The sequence below is a fragment of the Amblyomma mixtum genome, chromosome 9, assembly GCF_055824585.1.
Source record: "Amblyomma mixtum isolate Tamu chromosome 9, ASM5582458v1, whole genome shotgun sequence".
NCBI classification, from domain to species: Eukaryota; Metazoa; Arthropoda; class Arachnida; order Ixodida; family Ixodidae; genus Amblyomma; species Amblyomma mixtum.
Window position 1 is genome coordinate 8534797 of NC_143020.1, and position 22702 is coordinate 8557498.

Sequence of the window (22702 nt, forward strand, 5' to 3'; positions counted from 1 at the left end):
CCCGATAATTCATGAGCGGCAGAATGACGCAGACGACCTATGCGTTTCGTGCGGTCCAGTATGAGTTAGCATTAGCCCCCTGACGGTGGCGGGTGGCGTGACCAAGACAGTTTTGGCGCTGCCACCTCTTCTCGTAGGGGCATGCGAGGACAACGAAGACAAACGATCCGCGCGGCCGAAAAGCTCCTCCACTCGTCGGTTGGCTTGTGAGGAGAGTAAACTCATATTAGAGTAAACTTACTCAGAAGTCCAGCAAACGGCTAGGTAAGACTCCAGTCTCCGCCTGTCATCTATACCATCATTGTGTGACACGCCGTGCCTCCTCTCCACTGGGCCAGTCTAATAGAGTAATCAGTGTGCCAGGCCATGTCTCTTCCCCCCACCTCCCACGACTCGACTCTGCTTAGTGACGATGGTTTCCTTGTCGCCCAAAACATATTTGGTGAAACACCCTGTATAATTACAAGCTTAAAATTGCGCATGTCGATGCGACAGTTGAAGTTTCAGAGCGAGAAATAGCCAAGGGGGAGGGGGGCATATGCATTAGCCAACATGCGTTGTGCTTAGCAGACCACGAAAGTCAGTTGCTTCACCAGCAGTGATGGACGAGAATGTGGGCCTCTCATTCAGTTTTTTGTTGTTTTTGGAACCGGGTTATATAGCCGTGTTCTTAGATTTGATGATGTGATGTTGACAAATAATGATACAATCCTAACCTCTGTCCTTCCCTTTCAGTTCTCTTTTGCAAGATTTCTCAACACTGGGGACATTGCCGGCGTAGAGATCGTCGTGGATTGTGCCCACTTTCCCGACCAGCGGAAGTCATTCAAGGCGCATCGCCTGATCTTAGCGCTGCAGAATGACGTCTTCAAAGCCATGTTCTATGGAGACTTCCCCAAGGAAGAACGTGTAATCATCACAGACTTGCACCCGGACGGTGTTCTTCGCCTTCTTCGGTACGTTCAGAAGAACTTCTTGTTGGGCGAGTTGGTGCATACTGTTGTAGGTACGAATTGCGCACAAAAGACACACACAGGAAAAAAACACACACGAGTGTCAGTCTCCCTCGTGTGTGTTTTTTTTCCTGTGTGTGTCTTTTGTGCGCAATTCGTACCTACAACTTCGGTACGTTCACTCGTGATTTTGCAGTTGATCCACTGCAACGTCGCGTGACATGTGCCATGACTGTTGAGCTGGTAAACTAGAAATACTCCTGCGATTGCGTTTTGCTCATACACAACGCAAATATGTCCTTTACGATGCGACCGCGGAAGACAGTACTGCGCGGAACACCTTCCACATATACGTACTTGGTCGACATCACCTCGTCACTCTACTGTAAAAAGACGTATGGATATTACGGGGCCGATCTTAATAAGTAAATAAACTAAATAAATATATAAAGGAACAGAAACACCAGCCTTATTATTCATAAACGATATTGCATCCAGCATTACATGATCAATGAGGTAATTTGCCGGTGATTGGGCCATCTGCCGGGCAATCTCCAATTTTACCGGCTGTATTATGTTAATGAATGATTTGTACAACTTAGAAAGGTGGTGCTGTGAATGAAAACTTTATGTTACCACTAAAAAATAAATTAACGCGTTTCAGTACCCGATGCAACGTTTTGTCGAACACATACACAATCAGTAACAGTGAAATAGAATCTGTTGAGTATTCCAGATCCTTAGGAGTGTATTTAACCCCTAATTATTCGTGGAATATTCATATTAATCACCTTCTGACTGACACATATAAAACGCTAGGTTTTATACGCCGGTCACTTTGCAAATGTAATAAATATACACGACTATTTGCTTATACTACGCTGGTCAGATCAAATCTGAATGTGCGTCAATCATTGGTGTCCTCATAAACCGCACTGTATTGACAACGCAAAACAGGGCCAGTCGATTCCTCGCACGTCAATACTCGCGTTACCCAAGCATTACTGCGATAAATGTTAACCTTAACCTCCCAAGGTTGGATAGCAGACGTCAGATATTACGTAATGCCTTCCTTTTGTAAATTATACTTTAACGCCGCACGGTATTTTCCATAGCGCCAATATTACCTGCCATACGTACATTTCATCGATTTGACCAGAATAAAAAAGTCGAACCTCCATATGCACACACGCCGTTAGATTTTCGTTTTTGCACCAGATACTAAGAGAGTGAAATACCCTCCCCCATTCTATATTTAAACCGGTTGATTGCGATAAGTTCTTTACAGTAAAAAAGAGTTTAACAGAGTAGGTATGCAAGATTTATGTTTTGACCGGTTTGCTTGGAATCTTTGTTGTTGCTCTAAAGCCATGGAGTATGTTGTATTCTATGCTGGCTGTTTTCAATTTTGGCATATTATATTTTGCATATTTTCATCAATTCTCCCAGTGACGGGATTTGAAGGCGCAGGCTCCTTTCCCAAGCAATGCAACCCTGGGAAGCCGACCACCAGGCCGGGGCATAGCTTGTACCCATTTTGAGAAAACCGGTGGGTTATTACATACTCTTTTCTTTCCCAACCGTTGTCGCCGTTCAAGCGGCTTACCAGAGCCAGCTCCAGCCGCTTAATTGCCCAGTTAACTTCGTTGCCTTGGTTCAAATCTTTTTACAATTATCAGTTTCATTCGGCGTGTGCTCTTGATCATGTCCTCTCAAAATTTAACGCCACCTTTATGTCACTTTACAAGAAAAACTTGCGTTTGGTTAAACCACATTTTCCCGAGGGTTCCATTTGGTGGACGGCTGATTTGAGCATGGAGAGGTCCCGTGTGCGCGCTCTTCGTCGCCGTTTTCAACGCATTTCAGACCCACAGCTGAGAATTCTTCAGCGTTCAATTTATTATAAAGCTCTTGCTCAGTATCGCTCTAACATCAGAACCACACATGATAGTTATATAAAAGAGATCTGCTCCACAGCTACACGTAAATATCTCTTTGGTAAGCCATATAAACATGCTTTTGGCAAGCTCAGGTGCCCTTCCATTATCCCTCCTCTACGGTACGCTGATGGCACATATACTGAAACGCTTCCTGACGCTATACAGTTGCTCCTTCGTACTCACGTCGCTACAGATGATTCTTCCCGTGATCTCCCTTTTCATACTCATGTTCGGGACATTACTGCGCAGCCTTACAATAACCCAGTCCAAGATTTACCGTTCACTGCTGCGGAGATCGAAGCTGTCATCAATTCATTAGATTTGTCGTCTTCTCCAGGGCCTGATCTTATCTCTCCCCGTTTTGTTGTCGCCTTGTTTAACGCTCATCCCTTGTTTTTCGTCTCCCTCTTTAATTCTGCCTTGCACTTGGGTTACTTTCCGCAGACATGGAGAATTAGCAGAATTACTTTCATTCCCAAACCGAACAGACCAAAGCACCTTCCAAATTCTTACCGACCGATCTGTATTAATTCGTCTTTCGGTAAGGTGCTCGAGCGTTTAATATATGGTCGGCTGTATTACTTCCTGCGCCAAAACAAATTACTTCATAGAAATCAGTATGGTTTCACGCATGGTCGCAGTTCTGTTCAGGCTCTATATCATTTGCGGGAGTTCTTACATAGTTATAAACAACAAAAAATTCCTGTGGTTCTAATTTCTCTGGATTTCAGAGGAGCATTTGATAGTGTTTGGCACCCTCTGGTTTTACATTTTTTACGAAAGCATCGTTGCCCTCGAAATCTATATTCCCTTCTGGAGTCTTTCCTTCATAACCGCCATTTGACCTATCAATCTCCTTCTTGTACTCTTTCTGTGCCTTCTTCCCTCGGCAGTCCGCAGGGTTCACCACTTTCGCCACTGCTTTGGAACATTTTGCTATATGATCTCCTAAACCTTCCTGTGCCCTCACCTATCCACATTCAGGCATATGCAGATGACACCATTGTACTCATCCCTGGCAAAACTAGCCGCGAGTTGTCAACGCTGGGCTCAAATGTTTTAACTTTAATCCAAAACTGGTGTACCACGTCCCGCGTTCAGTTAAACCCAGAAAAGTGTTCTTATGTTTTGTTTTTTAATGGAGCTCCGGCGTTACATAAGCGTAAGCCGACTATTCGACTAGACACTTACAGTCTCAAGTGTGAACCGAGTATTAAATTATTAGGTGTTGTCTTTGACTCTTACTTAAGCTTTATTCCCCATGTTAATTATTTGCAAACGAAAATTCTTGCATCTACCACCAAGCTCCTTAACTGGTTCCATTTCCATTTTCGTGTTTCTCCTTCTCATATGCGCCAAATTTATCATCAGGTTATTCTCCCTACAATTACCTATGCCGCCCCAGCTTGGTGGTTTCATTGCCCCCTTTCTCGGCTAAGAGATCGTGTTTTATCGCTTCAACGAATTCCCCTTCTGGCTCTTACTGGTGCCTATCATACTACGCGAACCGCTGCTCTTCATGTTCTTGCGAACGTTCTTCCTCTGCCTATCTATCTGGATCAGTTATGCGCAGAGTTTATGCTTTTCACGTTACGTCAATCCGTAGTGTACGGCAATACTTTTTATGATCCCTCTCACATTCAACCTTTATTTGATCCCTGGTCAGACCATCGCTCATTAAAATTTAAATTTTCTTTTGTTCAACTTAGTTCTCAAGAAGCTGTATTCTTTTCTTGTCAACGTGCCCTGCATATTTACACTGATGGGTCTTTCACTCCTCGCTCAGCTGGTGCAGCATTTGTTGTTCTTAGCTCAACACAAAATATTGTCCATGTACACCGTCTATCTTTAGAACCACCCTCTAGCGCCTATGCCGCTGAGCTTGTAGCCTTTCATTCTGCTGTTGTTTATGCTATTCAGAACCCTCCCTCTACGCCTGTTCATTTTTACACTGATTCTCTGTCTCTGCTTTCTGCGCTGTCTTCAGTTACTTCTTACAATCCGACTATTATTGCAATTAAGAAAGATCTCTATCGTTTGTCTTCTTTAGCCCCATTTCTTTTATTTCATATCCGGGGTCATTCTGGAATCTTTGGAAACGAGTTAGCCGACCAAGCTGCTGGTAGTGCCGGCCAGTTTGGAAGTTTATATATTTCTACCCTTTCACGCCGTTGCGTTCGTTCCCGTTTGCATCATTCTTCACTTCTTTTATGGAGCATTTTTTGGCGCGAGAATAATGGTGGCACTGAACTATTCAACTGGATCCCTGATACACTTAACATTCCCCTTATTCGTCTACACAGGAATCCTCTAATAACGTTACTTACTGGGCATGGTAGATTTCCGTTCTATTTTAAAAGATTTGGCCTCTCTCCGTCTTCAACTTGTTCCTGTGGATTGTTATGTGAAAATATCCGTCATTACTTCCGGGACTGTTCTGTTACTGCTTCTTTAGTTTCTCGTTTAAAATCTCTTTGCTCATCGGACATCACACCATCTGTTTACCCCTCCCTTCTCCGAAACCCTGCTGCTCGTGCTCTTCTCCTTCAAATGGTTCACCTCATAAGTAGTACAATTCCAAATTATTCACGCTGACTTCTCTCTTTCCTCTAATCTCTCTTCCCCAAGCTTTGCACAGCGGAGCGTCCCGTGCTCCTTTATTGAGCATAGGTGGCTTTGTCGTGGCGTGACTGTGACTACGTCCTTGACTGTGTGACTGCGACTTTGTATTGACTGCGTGACTGTGACTGTGTCATTGTCTGAGTGACTGTGACTTCGGTTTTTTTTTCTTTTGTCTTGATTATGTTTTTATTTTTGTCATCTTTATTTTGTGGCCGGCGCTCAGTGCTTTCTTTGACTGTTACGGTGACAATGACTTTGCAGTGACTTGGGTTTTCTTTTTATTATTATTTTTATTTATTTCGCGGACTGCACGCTGTGCTTTGGCTATCTGCCTGCGTCTAACTTACTATGACGAGACTTTTGTTTTCTTTTCTTATGAGTTTTTTTTTATGCTCTGTTTTTCGCTTAATTTTTTTTTTCTTCTTTGAAACATTGTTATTTTTCATTTATTTTGAATTGGCGTTAAGCCTGGCAAAGCATTGCTGGTCCAGGGATCCTCTCTCTTTCTTTTATGTTTTTTTACCTCTTTTTTTTGAGAGGACCAATAAAAGGGTAAAAAGGGTACCCGGCCGGCGGCGGGAGTCGAACCCAACACCTCCCGAAGCCGAGGCGGGCGCTCTGCCACGAGGCCACGACTGCTTTTTTTTTTTCTTTATTGCCGATTTTGACGTACAAATCAAGAGGTTACAAGAAATAAAACATGGCGGCCACACTTCGGCCGTCACGACTTTAAAATTTTTTGAGCGACATTAATCCATCTAGTACAGTTATCCATTGTGGTGGATCAGGCAGTGCGTTGTACACATTTCTTAAGCGCACAACGCTCTCAATGAAATGTTCGCGAACCGGGCGAACAACCAAGTCCGCGTGTTCAAACTGCATTCGTGTTTTCCACACCGCGTGGAGGCCCAGGACCATAATGAGGTCATAAGGTATTTCCTCTGAGGGATTCACAGGCAAGAAACGTATGCCGTACGGATCCAGGGGTAACTGTTTTTTTAAAGTTCTTTGGAGTACATCCCAATGAAAGATCGGGTCCCAGCAGTCTAGAAATACGTGTTCTATTGTTTCGGGTTTCTTGCATAAAAAGCAGTCAGTGTTCCAGGGAATGAAGAGTCCTTTATCGTGAAGCCAGGTCTTAACTGGGAGGGTGTTTGTATGTAACTTGAAAAAGAACGATTTGGCGGAGGGTAGTATAGGCATTTTCTTCACTCTTTTTAGGACGTCCTGTCCTGGGCCACCGCGATGTGGAGAACGGTACAAAGGTACAGGGAGCATGACATCTACAAGGTCTCTGTAGAGTTTTTTCTTTGTAACGGTTGACAGGTACTGCTGGGAAAAACGTACATTCAACAGCCTATACGATAAAACAACTTCATGCAGGTATCCAGTCACCCTTCCGCACATATTTTGCACAGACGAGACTACGAATCCAGGCAGAAGTCTATACAGTCTTACTTGTATAACTGTGCGCAGGAAGATATCATTCTGATCCCGTAAAAAAACAAAGCGTGCCACAATTTGTCGCAGAAACAAGTGAGCCAGGCCAAGACCTCCTTTCTTTACAGGCAAAAACAAATTCGTTCGACTGGACCGCTCCCAAGTCGAGGCCCAAATAAAAATAGCAAAAACCCGGTGCATTTTTTGAATGCTCATCCTCGCCGCACACAACACATTCATGACGTACCAGATTTTTGATATCAAAAAAAGGTTGCAGACAGTGGCTCTAGAAAACATCGACAGTTGCTTGCCTTGCCACCCGTTCGCCTTTTCTTTAGCCATCAAGGCTTGATCCCTCCAGTACGGTTCAGGGTCGCGATAATTTCCGAGAGGCACACCAAGGTACTGCGTTGGCACCATTGACCAGGTGAGCCGACAAAAGGCTTCTGGTGTGTCCACCCAATCGCCATGCCAGAAGCCATGACTTTTATCCCAGTTTATCTGGGCTCCAGTCGCATCACAAAACTTTTCGACGACATTAGTTGCCTCTCTAATGCTATCTTTGCTGGCGCAGAACACCGCGATGTCATCCGCGTACGCCAGAATTTTGACTTCGGCAGCCTGTAGTCTGTAACCTGTTATGCGCGCATTATGTTCCATCGCCAGACAGAGTGGCTCAAGATAAGCGGCAAACAGCAGTGGTGAAAGGGGGCATCCCTGCCTCACCGACGAGAGCACGCACAAGCTATCAGTGAGCTCACCGTTAACAATAATACGCGTTGTACATTTTTTGTACGCCATCGTGACGCCTTCCGTAATCACACTGCCCACATTTGTGTGTTCAAGTATGCAGAGCAATGCCTCGTGCGAGACACGGTCGAAGGCTTTTGCCAGGTCAAGCTGCATCATCGCGACGTGATCGCCCAGCACGTCGCAACACTCGAGCACGCTTCGAGCCACGTGCACATTCGTCGCGATAGTGCGGCCTTTAATGCCACAAGTCTGGTGTGGTCCAACCAACTTCTTAATAACGCCTTGCAGTCGCTTTGCTAGAACTTTGGTGAATATTTTATAGTCGACGTTAGCAAGAGTTATTGGGCGATATGAGCCTGGCAACAAACGTTTCTGAGCATCATCACTCTTCGGGATTAGCACGATATGCGAGGTTGTGAAGGACAAGGGTAGTCTTTTCTGGTCATACGCTTCGCTAACAACGTGATAAAGAACTTGGGCAACCTCAGACCGGAAGGTTTTATAGAAAATGGCCCCTAAGCCATCCGGCCCAGGTGCTTTCCCGACTGCCAGCTCATTTATTGCGCATTCTATCTCACTTGGTGTGATTGGTTGTTCTAGCTGTGTCCTTACTTCTTCGTCAAGCTTTGGCATCAACGGAAGGAATTCTTTTTGGAAACAATCTTTAAGGTCCCGTGGATGGCTTAGAATTTCTTTAAAGTGCTCTGCAATCGCATGCTTAATTTCATTTCTGTTAGACGTGATGTTTTCACCTATAGCTAGTTGGCGGATTTCTTTTTGACATGCGTATCTTTTTTCATCTGAGAGAGCCCGCTTGGTTGGCATTTCTCCCGCCCACAGCTTCTCGGACCTTGATCTCACTACTGCCGCCTTGTACTTCTCCGAATCTATCCGTTCAAGTTCAGTTTTCACTTCCTTTATTCCTCTAACACACAGACCAGGTTCGACATTCTCCATACTAACAAAAAACTGCAGTTGCTGGCGAAGCTTTGTCTCTGCTTCTTTCTGATTGCGTCGAATGACACTACTTCTTTCAATAGCCATTGTTTTTACTTTCTGCTTAAAATCTTCCCAACGAATGGCGTAACTTTCTGGCTCGCTTGCCGTCAAATTTTTCAGTTCTTTCGTTACAGCGTCGACAAAAGCTTCGTCATCCAACAGCTGCGCATTCATTTTCCACAAGTCCCAGCTAAAGATTCGTTTCCTCTGCGTCTTTCCAAAGGCGGCCGTTACCAAGCAGTGATCGCTGTATGCGATGGGTTTCACTTCGTACTCGCTACACATTGGTATCAATTCGGCAGAGACATATAATCTGTCTAACCTTGCATGGCTGTCTTGCTGGAAGTGTGTAAACTGCGGACGAGTACCGCTGGCGAAAACGCTACCAATGTCTTCAAGGTCATATTCGTGCACAAGTGTATTAAGAAATTCTGCACTCTTGTCACGAACACGCGAATGTTTTGCGCGGTCATCAACATTGCAAACACAGTTAAAATCGCCTAGCAGTATTATCACTTTCTGACAGTTTAGGTACGCCTCAAGCCTTTCAAAGAATGCCCGCCGTTCCATGTCAATATTCGGCGCGTATACACAGATGACGCGACACTCCAATTCGCCAAAGACGATATCAGCGATTAAGAGGCGTCCACTGTCACATGAAAATACTGACTGCACGCAGATTCCAAAGTTGTTGCGTATGAATATGGCGCAACCACCTGATCCACCAATCGCGTGAGAAATACACACATCGAAATGAGCACGAAAATTGGACACCATTCGGTCGGTGAGCTCCTGGCTCTCAATTTTTGTCTCTTGGATTCCCACTATATGTAAGTCATTATCTAAGAGAAGGCGACTAAGCTGACATTGTCGTCGTCTTGCTCCAAGGCCCCGTACGTTTAACGTCGCTACCCGTAGCGCTCTTTCGATATTAACCGCCATGGTTACACGGTAGAATGGTGCCCATTACAATAGCCCAAGGGTCTGTGGTCATGATACTGTGGCGATAAGCGCGTCGAAGGCCAGGAAAAAAAAAAGAAACTCTAACCAACAAAAAAGGACAGTCCAAGTAAACTTGGCACCTCTTTCCAAGCCCGAACACGAAAAACGAACCGCTCATGATGAGGGCCATGGCGTTTACGGAAACCCCTCCCAACCCACCTTAGCTGGACAAACTAAATTTACGGGGGCGGTTTACCCGCCTGCCGCGAATCGACCGGAATGTTCGGTCGCGGCTTCAAGGTAGACCTCCGCATACCTGGGGCTTTGGTGGGTGGCTCGTCTCCGCCCCCGCCGTCCTCCTTCGTCCCAACGCTAAGGGTCTTGTCGTGTGGTCGTTTCCCCGCCAGCAGGCTGGCTGAAGCGCTAAGGATGTCCATAACCTCGGGTTCTGAGGTGCTGGGAGCCGCTTCATAATCAACTGAGGTTTTCAGCTCGGCGCTCACAGCTGTCGAAGAATCCTGCAAAGGCGGTTGATGCTGCTCTGCAGTAACCGCTTCGGTTCCGGGTTGCTCCTGCTGCGGCAGTGGAATCACCGTATTTTCGGCTACCTCCGTTCTTGCACTTGCCACCGATGCTGCATCCTCCATGTCCGCCTCGTCCATGAGCAGGTTTGAGGCGTCGTCGGTGGTTGTCAGTCCTGTTACGCTGGCATACGTCCGCTCGCACTGGCTGCTCTCATGACCGAAGCGTCGGCACGCACTGCACTTGGGGATGCGGCAGTCGCGACGAATGTGGCCCGTGCCACGGCACCGAAGGCAGAGCGGAGCCCTACCTGGCACGACCACGAGGGCCAACTCTCCGGCGACGCTCACCTGGTGCGGCAGGTCGTCCAACTTTACGCCCAGCTTCAACTTCAAGGTGACCAGTCTGGTAGTTGAGCCCTTATCTGCTAGGCCATGCACCCGCCACCGCTCTCGGCCGACGTCTGTGACCTTCCCGTACGGCTCGAAGGCAAACCGTACGTCGTCGTCGGGCACGCTGTGTAGCAACCAATGCACTTTCATGCGAACGTCCTGGTTGGCAGGATCAATTACGATACAGCGGCACTTTTTCACCAGCAGCTCACCCATGCCGACAATCTTTTTCACCGCATCTTCGTCCTTGAAAGTCACCGCCCACACATGGCTCATGCGGTAGGCTCCGAGGGCAATCACTTCCGGCAGGAGCGATAACTCGGCGAGCGCATCGCGAAAATCTTCTGCCCGATACGGGCGGGCCCTAACATCACAGTGTAGAAAAACGGTGTTCAAAACAAAACGCCCTGTTGGCAAACTAGGCAAAACAACTTGGTACTCATTGTCTGAAGCAATATTCCTGTTACCGCGGCCCTGCTGGGCCGCTGAAGCCGCTCCTACGGAGCCCATGACACACACGTCCGTCACGCTCGGTGGCCGGAAATGGAATCAGGCCACGACTGCCGCAGTCGTGGCCTAGTGGTTTGAGCGCCCGTCTCGGCTGCGGGAGGTGGGTGGTTCGAAACCAACCCACCGCCGGGCACCCACCGGTCAAAAGGGTACAAGCGTCCCCCGGCCTGGCGCTCGGCTTCCTTTAGGGGTGTACGTTTGGGAGAAGTGAAAAAAAAGGGCCACAAATTCGGCTTATGCCGCACGAGGCGGACTTATGGTTGCTTGGCGGGGGAACTTATCACTCATCCGCCAAGGCAACTGTTTGGTCTAAGACCCTTTTCCCAAGCATTCCACCCTAGAAGAGCCGAGCACCAGGCCAGGGGAAATCTTGTACCCATTAAAGAAACCAGTGGGTACCCGGCGGCACTGGGGATCGAACCCAGCACCTCCCGAATGCGAGGCGGATGCTCTACCACAAGGCCACGCTTCGGTGCGGCCGGTAAAAACCGGCCTCGTGGCAGAGCGCCCGCCTCGGCTTCGGGAGGTGGTGGGTTCGACTCCCGCCACCGGCCGGGTACCCACCGGTTTTCTCAAAATGGGTACAAGCTATGGCCCGGCCTGGTGCTCGGCTTCTTAGGGCTAAATTGCTTGGGAAAGGAGCCTGCGCCTTCAAATCCCGTCACTGTGGGCAAAGTCGTGTGGGAGTAATTGACCACTAGGCCACGACCGCAGCCGTGGCCTCGTGGCAGAGCGCCCGCCTCGGCTTCGGGAGGTGGTGGGTTCGACTCCCGCCACCGGCCGGGTACCCACCGGTTTTCTCAAAATGGGTACAAGCTATGGCCCGGCCTGGTGCTCGGCTTACTAGGGCTACATTGCTTGGGAAAGGAGCCTGCGCCTTCAAATCCTGTCACTGTGGGCAGAGAGTCGTGTAGCCAAAGCGAAAAAAAGGGCCACAAATTGGGCTTATGCCGCACGAGGCGGACTTATGGTTTCTTGGCAGGAGAACTTATCACTCATCCGTCAAGGCAACTGTTTGGTCTAAGACCCTTTTCCCAAGCATTTCACCCTAGAAGAGCCGAGCACCAGGCCAGGGGAAATCTTGTACCCATTAAAGAAACCGGTGGGTACCAGGCGGCACTGGGGATCGAACCCAGCACCTCCCGAATGCGAGGCGGATGCTCTGCCAGCCAGGGCCAGCTTTTGCTGTGGAGCAGTGCCACTGAACTCACGTTAGAGCGAACTCACTTCGTCGAGCTCTCGACACTCGGTAGAACCTGTCAACTCTCCACTGTGTGTTCGAAACTTGTTTTGCCCCCGAAAGGGCGCAGCGGGGTTAGCGGAGCCTCTTCCAATGCACACCCCTGAAGAAGCCGTCCGCGGGCCGGGGGTGGCTTGTACCCATTTTTTACCGGTGGGTGTCCGGCGGTGGGTTTCGATCCAACCACCTCCCGCAGCCGCGGCGGACGCCCAGACCACTAGGCCACGACTGCGGCTGGCCGAAGCGTGGCCTTGTGGTAGAGCATCCGCCTCGCATTCGGGAGGTGCTGGGTTCGATCCCCAGTGCCGCCGGGTACCCACCGGTTTCTTTAATGGGTACAAGATTTCCCCTGGCCTGGTGCTCGGCTCTTCTAGGGTGAAATGCTTGGGAAAAGGGTCTTAGACCAAACAGTTGCCTTAGCGGATGAGTGATAAGTTCCCCCGCCAAGCAACCATAAGTCCGCCTCGTGCGGCATAAGCCCAATTTGTGGCCCTTTTTTTCGCTTTGGCTACACGACTCTGTCCACAGTGACGGGATTTGAAGGCGCAGGCTCCTTTCCCAAGCAATGTAGCCCTAGTAAGCCGAGCACCAGGCCGGGCCGTAGCTTGTACCCATTTTGAGAAAACCGGTGGGTACCCGGCCGGTGGTGGGAGTCGAACCCATCACCCATCAGGGCCATTAAGCCTGAGGACATCATCATCATCATTGTTCGAAACAGGGTACGTACGCGAAGGGCATAGCAGGGTCTACGGAGCCTCTCCCAGGACTGCACCCCCTGAACAAACCGTTCGCCAGGTCGGGGGGAGCCTGTACCCATATACGGTGGGTATCCGACGGTGGGTTTCGAACCTGCCACCTCCCGCAGCCGAGGCGGGCGACCAAACCACTAGGCCACGGCTGAGGTAAAACCGCAGTCATGGCCTCGTGGCAGAGCGCCCGCCTCGGCTTCGGGAGGTGATGGGTTCGACTCCCGCCACCCGCCGGGTACCCACTGGTTTTCTCAAAATGGGTACAAGCTATGGCCCGGCCTGGTGCTCGGCTTACCAGGGCTACATTGCTTGGGAAAGGAGCCTGCGCCTTCAAATCCCGTCACTGTGGGCAGAGTGTCGTGTAGACAAAGCGAAAAAAAAGGGCCACAAATTGGGCTTATGCCGCACGAGGCGGACTTACGGTTGCTTGGCGGGGGAACTTATCACTCATCCGTCAAGGCAACTGTTTGGTTCTAAGACCCTTTTCCCAAGCATTTCACCCTAGAAGAGCCGAGCACCAGGCCAGAGGAAATCTTGTACCCATTAAAGAAACCGGTGGGTACCCGGCGGCACTGGGGATCGAACCCAGCACCTCCCGAATGCGAGGCGGATGCTCTACCACAAGGCTACGCTTCGGAGGAGATGGAGATTTGTGCTGCATAAGTTCTCTGTCTCTTCAGCCGGGCTCGGTTGGCGTGAGCCTGTAAAGCAAGCCAAAGGCTGGCTGAGCTTGGGTTCCTAAGCGCATGGGTGAACTCTCACCCGAGGCGGCCCTATTAAAATAGGGCTAATCTGTGCTCCCTAAAGGGTGTACGGCGCCTCGGGGCTGGCGGTGCTCGGTGTGTGGTGAGCCGCCGCCCCACCCAAAACGTTAGCAGCCTCGTCTCAGGGCTGGATTGACTGGGGTGTTGTGTCTATCACAGCACCACCGCTTGCTGTCGGCTGTCAACCGGAGGGTTGGCTACCTGGCCGCAGTTGAAAAGCTGTGACTGGGGCTGTGGTGTACTAGGGTTGCTCCCAGGCCGGCTAACACTGGGAGGGATAGCGTCCTCCTATTACCTAGCGGGGTGTGATGGCACTGGCGATGAAAGTCCTGAGGCGAAACGCTGGGAGTAGTTGCGTACTCCTGTAATCCAGTGAAATAGGAGGCGATGCTAATGCATCCCAGGACTTTGATCCTGGGAAGGGTCTGTGGTGATCCTATCCCAGGACTTAAAGCGAGAGAGTTCATACGCTGCGGCAGTCTAGGGATAGGCTGCTGTGGCTAAGTCTCCAGCAGATTCGCTGCAGGGAAATCCCCGCTGACTAAAGTCATCAGGGGTAGGGGCATCCCTGTGTAACCCGTGTCCAAAGACCACTCGGGAGCGCTGCTGGGGTCTGCCCTCGTTCCCCCTCCGGGAAACCAGGGCCATCTCTGGGAAACGCTGAGGCCTTCGGGCGTCTCAGTAGGCTAAGAGAGCGAGGGCAAAGCGAAAGCAGAACTGGCGCTTGCGTCCCTTGAGAGTCTGTGAGTAGTACCGTCGTGAGACCGGACGGGTGTGGGATGAAGCCCACACTCGCACTGCGGGTACGTAGGCGGTAGGTCCTGCTTGCAGGGCCGGCGTCAAATCCAAGACGCTTAATAAAAGTTGGTAGAATCGGGCTCCCGCTTGCAGTGCGGCGCGAAGGGATTACCCGAAGTCGAGGGCGCTTCGGCGTCTGGCAGGGGTGCACATCACAGAGGTGCACCACGGGGAGTAGCGACCCCGCCTTTCCGAAGCTCGTGGGTTGGACCCACACACGACCATCGGGGTGGCAGTAGTTCGTCAGTCCGCCACGCTCGATGGAAGGGCTTTCGAGCCCGAGGATGACCAAACCTAAATTGGTGCAAGAGCAGTCTCTGGTGAGGGGGCGCACCAAGCACTTTGTGCAAGACACTTGCACTTGGGAAGTGGCCTGGCCCTGGCCTAGTCTGTGTATGGCCAGGGGAGGCTGTTTTGGCAGGCCGAAAACTTCTTGCACCGAAGCGTGGCCTTGTGGTAGAGCATCCGCCTCGCATTCGGGAGGTGCTGGGTTCGATCCCCAGTGCCGCCGGGTACCCACCGGTTTCTTTAATGGGTACAAGATTTCCCCTGGCCTGGTGCTCGGCTCTTCTAGGGTGAGATGCTTGGGAAAAGGGTCTTAGACCAAACAGTTGCCTTGACGGATGAGTGATAAGTTCCCCTGCCAAGCAACCATAAGTCCGCCTCGTGCGGCATAAGCCCAATTTGTGGCCTTTTTCTTTTCTTTTTTTTTCTGCGCACGTGACTCTTTGCCCACAGTGACGGGATTTGAAGGAGCAGGCTCTTCTACCCAAGCAGTGCAACCCTGGGCAGCCGAGCACCAGGCCGGGGCACAGCTTGTACCCATTTTGAGAAAACCGGTGGGTACCCGGCCGGCGGCGGGAGTCGAACCCACCACCTCCCGAAGCCGAGGCGGGCGCTCTACCTCGAAGCCACGGCTGCGGCTTAGACTTGTTGTTACGAAGTATTCCGGAATGCTCTTTAAGCACCCTTATACTACTATTGAATTTTATAATTTGCTTTTCTTGCGTGATATTCCCCCCATGTAATGCCCACATGGGCTTTTAGGGTAAATGAAAGAAAAAAAGCGCACATGCTACGCAGTAGGGTCCCGAAAAAACAAGGAAATTTATTTCTGCAGCAAAGCTTATCAATTATACGCTGTTCCCCGGCCTGCCAGCACATGGGTAGTAAATGAGATGATGCGGGGCCGGTATTCCTTCCTTGCGTTAATGATCTCTAATGTGCCAGACCAGGAAGCTATTAAAAAACAACAGCGAAATATAAATCACACTTGAAACATCTGCCTAACGTAATAAATTCAGATTTTCAAGGAACTGCATTTTTGCATATTGGAAATCAAGTGCAAGCAGTTTATGTTTGAAAATTGGGTGTCGTGAACTATCTAACAACTAATATCCATGGTGTTCAATGCAGGTACTTCTACAGCGGCCAGCTGGAAGCGATAACCGTGCATCAGGCCGTGTGCACTCGAAGCGCGGCTGTCAAGTACCTGGTGCCAGAAATCGCAGAAAAGTGCATCGCTTATGTGAAGCACAACATGATGCCAGAGGATGTGTGCACGGTCTTGGACTACGCCATCACTATGGGTGAAGATCACAGTGACCTCCCTGCATTGGATCTCATCCTGGCAGATAGCCTCACCGTGCTGTCCTCAGATGCGTTCGCATGCTTTTCGGAGTACACGGTCGATTACGTCATCGACCACGTCGTTGACGTGCCCGAGATATCGGTTATGCAGGCCCTCCAAAGATGGGCAGAGGAGCAGTGGCTTCACTCAGCCCGTGTCGTTGACGGAGAGTCTGAGCTCCGAGCGCTCGTGAAGCCCTTCTTCCCCAAACTTCGGTTCCTCGCGCTCTCGGCCGAGGAGTTCGCTACTGGACCGAACCTGTGGGGAATCCTGGACGACCACGAGGCTCGTGCAGTATTTAGCAATATTGTGAAAAAAGGTTCGCTGCCTTTACCCGAAGGCTTCAGCAACGTCGACTATCCCCGAGTGAAGCAGGAGAAGACCTCCCCTTAGGTGCACCCGAGGTAGACACCTTTCCTCGGACAGCTACTGGCCACTTCCAAGGCCAGAGCCTCCGGCCTACCCCTCTTCTACGCTCGTACACCTAGCTGCTACGTTTGAACTTTGCTTAGCTTCCGAAGGATGCTTCCCCAATTCTGAGTTTAGATCAGACGTCTTTTTCGTGTCCTCGCAGTTTCGATTACCACGTATTTTTTTGTATTGTGTTTTGTGCTCCGCTGCATCACCGAATGGTTGAAGTTTATCAAGTATTGTTAGATTCTCATATATTTGCTTACGGACAGCCAATAAGGAACACTGGGCGACGTTAGTGTGTCCTGTTCGGTACATGAGCGGTAATAAAGTACTTTCGTCTGTTTCTTTACTTTTGTTTTTGGAAGAGGTCCCTGCTGGCCAAAAATTAGGGCACCGGAGTGACGCGTTTTTGTAGTAATTACACAGATGCTGTTTCTTGTGATTTAAAGCGAAACTGAGGAGAAGCTGAAGCTGGCTTGTATCGATAGATGACCAGCCCTTAACCACAAAAACTCGCTCTCAGTGAAATCAAAGCCATTGTAAGTTAGAAAAGAGTAGGATCTAAAATACGAGTATCGCCGCCACAGGCGAATCTCACATGTCTAAGCGCGGTGACGAAATACCCGGAAACAACACTGATCTCTCAGGCTCACAAAACGAATGACGCGGGTTTGAATATTGAAGTAAGCTTTGTTTTTGAACCGCTAGTGCGCTTTTATCATTCATGAAAGACCGAAAAAAGACATCTTGAATACTAGCGGCCAGCCATAGGCGGCCGGCAGAATTTCTGTACGTTTTGGTGCTTTGCGGCTATGAGCTTTGCGTGCCGGCGTGGTTTCGTTTTTGACGCGCCTGAATTTACAAATGTGGAGCAGGATAGGAAATTCAAGCGCCCCAGTAAGTTTTGCACTGACGAAGTTCAGACCTCAGCACACACCTCGCTTTTGTAGCGTGAGCTACATTGGCCACAGTCTCGCCGTTTCGCGTGCTCCCTCCGTGGACCATACTGCGCATGCGCGAACTGACGTCATTGCGCACAGCTGGCGCGCCTCGCCGCGCGCGCTCGCCGCTGCTGCCGCCGGAGCAGAGCCACGTGTCGTCACTGCTCACGCTACGTATATCCTGGCATAGCAGAGCTAAGCCACTACCAACTTTTTCATGTTGTTGGCGTTTCCCGCATTTTTCCTCACGCTAGAGCAGTGCGGGCTGCCTTATGCATGCGTGTACGCCGCTCACAGGCGAGGTACGCGTACTGCGTCATCGGTTCTTCTCTTAATCGACAATTCACTCAGTTAGTTTATTTTGCTCTCAGGAAAACACTGCACAAGTTCAGAGAGAGAGAAAGCCTGTAATGAAAAAGAATTTCGCCGGCGTTTAAAAATCGCTGTCACGCTGCTCTGCTTGGGGAATGGAATTTCGGAGATAAAGGTGGAAGGAGAGCGGTGCGGAAAAAAGGTAAAGTAAAACAAAAAAGGGAGAAGATAAACTGCGGCCAATAAATGCGCACTAAGGTGCATCGACGAGTAATGATGTTACATATGAATTGATTATGTGCATATATCGATAAATAGGCTAGCAAAGTTCCCATCGAGAAAAGTGCATGAGGGCAAACATGCAAGGTGAAATTAGAGCCTGTGAATATTTACGATGGCATTTAAATAAGCAAAAAAAGTTCATTGCATGTCTCTGTTTCCTAGGGCCGGCTAAGGGGCCTAATACACTTTCCATTGTTAGATGCACTGGTGAGAGCTTCTCCATAGAGTTTTCATAGTACCCACGCTTGTCAGCATACTCAGGGCACCCGAGCAGGATATGTGCTACAGTTTCGTTCGAGCAGCAGTGGTCACAAAGCGGACTGTTCATTTATCCGCAACGGTATCGCAAGCCATTTAAAAATGTAGCTTTCAGGCGAAGTCGGCGATAAAGTGTTTCCAGATCGCGAGAAATTCTGGGTGGGATCCTTGATCTCAGATGTGGGTCCAATGAGAAATTATAGTGATGTGTCGGGAAGCTCCAGAGCAGATACGTTTCTTCAGAAGCAAATATTTTAGCCGTTTGGGACATATCAGGTTTCGTGACGGAAGTCAGACCGCATCTTCGATGTTAGTGGCCTTTACGGGCCGCTTCATCAGCTTTTTAATTGGCCACAATGCCACAGTATGCTCGTATCCACTGAAATGTTATGCAGTGGCCTGCGACAATACCTAAATGATGAAGATACCCGATGTAAAGGGAAATAGGCTGGTTATTGGTGTTCTTCAGGAGGTCGGACAAGATGTGCTGAAAGATTCTTTGGATTCGGATAACCGAAGGGCCAGGGGCTCAAATGATATCAAATTTATTTTCCAGCAGCCGGATGGTCGCCTGGGCTAAAAGCTGTACAAACAGCTTGGCAAAGGCCCGAAAACCAAAACATGGTATGACAGCAGCAAACAGAAATGAATGAACAATTCATGAATAATACTGAAGTGGACATAAAGAAAGCTTATAAACGCATACATCAGTATAACGCAACAGAAAGAAGCTAGGAAAGGGTTTGTCAATAATGAACGGAGTAGCTACAGTTTAGCTATATATGAAACAGTTCGTTGACTTGAACTATAACCGAAGTATTTACAGATGAAGGGATACAGATTTAAACTTGCACAAAGTATCTTCTCAGTTGTTTTTGAGTAAATCCTGTAGTTTCTTGACATTTGTTACGAAAAAGTGGAATATTATCAGCCAAGGATTGGAGCTTGCAGCTGGTTCTAAACTGTGGTAGAGACCACGTGTCAGTACACTGAGTGGTGACAATAGTCGTACTATGCTCAAGAGCTGCAAGCTGTGCTAAGAAATTCTTCATACCTGTGGAAGCAAAGTACATTGTTTGCAACAAACGAAATTCACATATATTGTCTACACGTATCATATTGACTGACGCTATTCCGGAATTTACTCGACGTTCCTTCAAAGTTTACAATGACACAAATAATCTTTCTTTGCAAGATGGTAAGCTTGTTCATATTTGCTTTAGTTGTTGTTGCCCATACCTGAGGTTTTCCCCTCCCTTGTTCATTTTGTGATCGCCAAGGACCATCTACCACACCCTCTCTCTACCATGGATACCAGGGTAAAGTAATTTATGTGAGAGAAAAATAGAGCGTAATATATTTGTAGTTTAGCGCTTACGGGAAGAAATGTGCGGCATCGTGGTATTACACCGGTGAGAGCAGAGAGCTTTTCAGAGATGTGGATATATGAGTGCCTCATTTATGGTGCGAAGAAACGAATACACCAAGAACCATATGTTCCTCAACTATTTCGATGTGCTGATCTTGAAAAATGAGTGAATTTAGCGGATGAACTAATTTATTCTTAGCACGGAAGATAACGGCTTTTTATTGAATTCGGTTAACCTTGATTTGATTTAGAGTGGCCCATGCTGACAGTTTATTGAGGAAGGATATGGCTGCATCTTTAGATTAGTTGGCTGATATTACTCTCAGAAATTAGTAAGCCACTATAGTCAGCTTAGATCACAAATTGAACTGAGGTGTCGATACTGACAATATCATTCATTAGGTATTAAATAAAAGGGGACCCAAAAGGGTTCCTTGTAGTAATAAGCTACTTGCTATTTGCAAAAGAGACGATCTTTGGTGGTTTATGCATGCACACTGGTGCCAATTCTCCAAGTATAATTGCAGCAGAGCCAAAGCTGTCCCAAGAATTCCATACAATGAAAGTTTATTAGTTGAAATATTGTGATCAATGCAGTCGAAAGCTTTGCTGAAATCGATAAAAATTCCCGCAGTCAATAAATTATCAATATTTTCCAAAATTTTTTATCTGAGGGCTACACAAGCTGGACCGACTGTTCCCAAAAGCGTGCTATGAATCTGTTAAAATAACTCTTCTATCCTAAAACTTTGTAATACGAGAAAGAATGCGCTTTTCTAATCCTTTGGAAAATACTGGGAGTACGAAAATTGGCAAGCAATTGTTCGCAAGATTGTGATCCCCACCTTTATAGCAGTTGGAAACGTACCAGAAGACAGTACCAGATTAAAAATATGAACAAGGGCAGACGTTAGCAATTCTATTACATATTCAACAAGTTTTATTTGAATATCATCAGTACCCAATGATGTACTGTTGTTTAAACCCATGCGTGTGCTATATATTTCGTTTTCATCTGTAGGAGCAAGAAATAAGCTTTCAACACTAGTATAAACTAGGGAAACTCTATCTGATTTGTGTACTGGTTGGTGTTGCAACGTTTACAAAGTACTGGCTGTAGTCCAGCATAGTAGTAATTTGGGCCTGTTGGTAGTTCATGATGAGGAAGTTAGAGAGCGCAAAAAACAAAGACAAAGTGGAGACGTGGACGGAACAAGCGTTAACTTTCAACAACTGCTTTATTGAAGTGCGGGAAGGGAACCTAGCGGGGCCGGCGCGCATGCGCTAAACGTCTTGTCTCCCAAACTTGCTGTTCTTAAACCCTGAGGCGCGTGTACAGAAGGTGGTGAAGGTATATGTGGTTCAAAATAGTTAAGATTATACACATTATGATGACAAAAATCGATGTTCTTTTGGAGTCATGTGCACTCAGGGCGTGCTGATGCATAGATCGTTCTGAGCGATCTTAGCGGCTTCAAACAGCTCACGTTCGAGCCTACCTTGATGCCTCCCGATTACCGAGGTGCTTTTCAGCAGCGGTAGACATTTGCAGTCCTTACAATAGGGTGGGAGGTTCGAGCCGTAGCCTTTATCTAGTGAATTGGCGTGCTCCCTCAATCTGTCGTTTAAACAGCGACCTTTCTGACCGATATGGACTTGACCACAGCTCAGAGGGATATGATAAATAACGCCTTCTTTACAGGGAACAAATCTTTCCTCGTGCTTCTTATTGCACCCAGGTTTCTTTTGAAGCTCACCAGTCACCATGGGACATAACTTGGATAGCTTGCATGGCGCCTTGAAGATAACATTAACCTGGAATTTAGCCGCAATTCTCTTCAGATTATGCGACACGCGGTGCACGTAAGGCATGACAGCGAAGCTTTTGCTCATTTGTTCCTTCGTGCGCCTTTGCAAGGGTGTTTGCATCTTCTGTATCAGCGTTTCCGCCACAGCTACGATCATTTCGGCGGGGTAGCCAGAACTACCTAAACGCAAGTGGAGCGTTTAGGTAGTTCTCACTTAAGTGCAAGCTCCGTCTTCATCAGCATTCATGGTGCTAACTATTGTTCACTGGTCTGGGTACTTAACATTTTAGGAGCGCAGCGTTGCCTGTACATGCCTTCACAGCGGAGAAATTCAGTCGGCGACCTCGTGGCCAGTTTTCACCCACTGTACATTTTGGTACCACAAAATATGGCAAGACATGACTGTTAACATTTATAACATATATGCAGCTGCATAATTTGCCGGACCCTAGAACACTCGATGGAGAGTGGCCCAACATAATTGAGGTAAACAAGTCGCCTTACCATGCCAAATACAATTATTCTCAACTGGTAGCCGCCATTCCCGGTTCAGAGATTCGTGAGCATTTTACCCCTGCGTGTGCACGCCAGTCTCTCCTGCAGGGAGACAACAGGTCAGCATCGTCGGTGTCGGCGTAAAAGATGAGCTTGGCAGAAGGAATGCCATGGGAATTTCCACTAACCATTAGCAGCGCGTCGCTAAAGTATACTGAACTAGCCACTAAAACGTCTCAGATGCGCACTTGGTTTCCTTTCGGTCCCTGTGCTCGTTCGTATTACAGTGGAAGCGTTCCGCAACGCAGCTTAAGAGCGTGACTTATATTCCTCGCTGCGGGGGCAATACTTTTGATGTAGGCCAATTGCGCAAACCCACTTGAGGTTTCTCTGCAAATTAGGAGCCCCAGTTGGCTGAAGTTAACCATGTTCTCTCTACGGCGGGCATCATCTCACAGCGTCGGCGGGTTCCACTACTCAAGCAATGTCTGAATGTGCGCTTAGGCACTTTGGCCCAAATGTGGGGGCGTGCACGTTGCGGCCGACCGTTTATATTTAGGAGTCAGTAT

General features: G+C 48.4%; 1 protein-coding gene across 1 annotated transcript; it reads left to right on the forward strand.

Annotated features, from left to right (window-relative positions):
* The first annotated feature begins 601 nt into the window (after positions 1-601).
* LOC149328232 (BTB/POZ domain-containing protein 6-like) lies at positions 602-17013 on the forward strand. The gene is made up of 3 exons (XM_089558942.1): positions 602-613; positions 736-956; positions 16041-17013. The coding sequence occupies exons 1-3, from the start codon at positions 602-604 to the stop codon at positions 16645-16647; spliced, it is 840 nt and encodes a 279-aa protein (XP_089415068.1). The 3' UTR covers positions 16648-17013.
* Positions 17014-22702: the final 5689 nt, after the last annotated feature.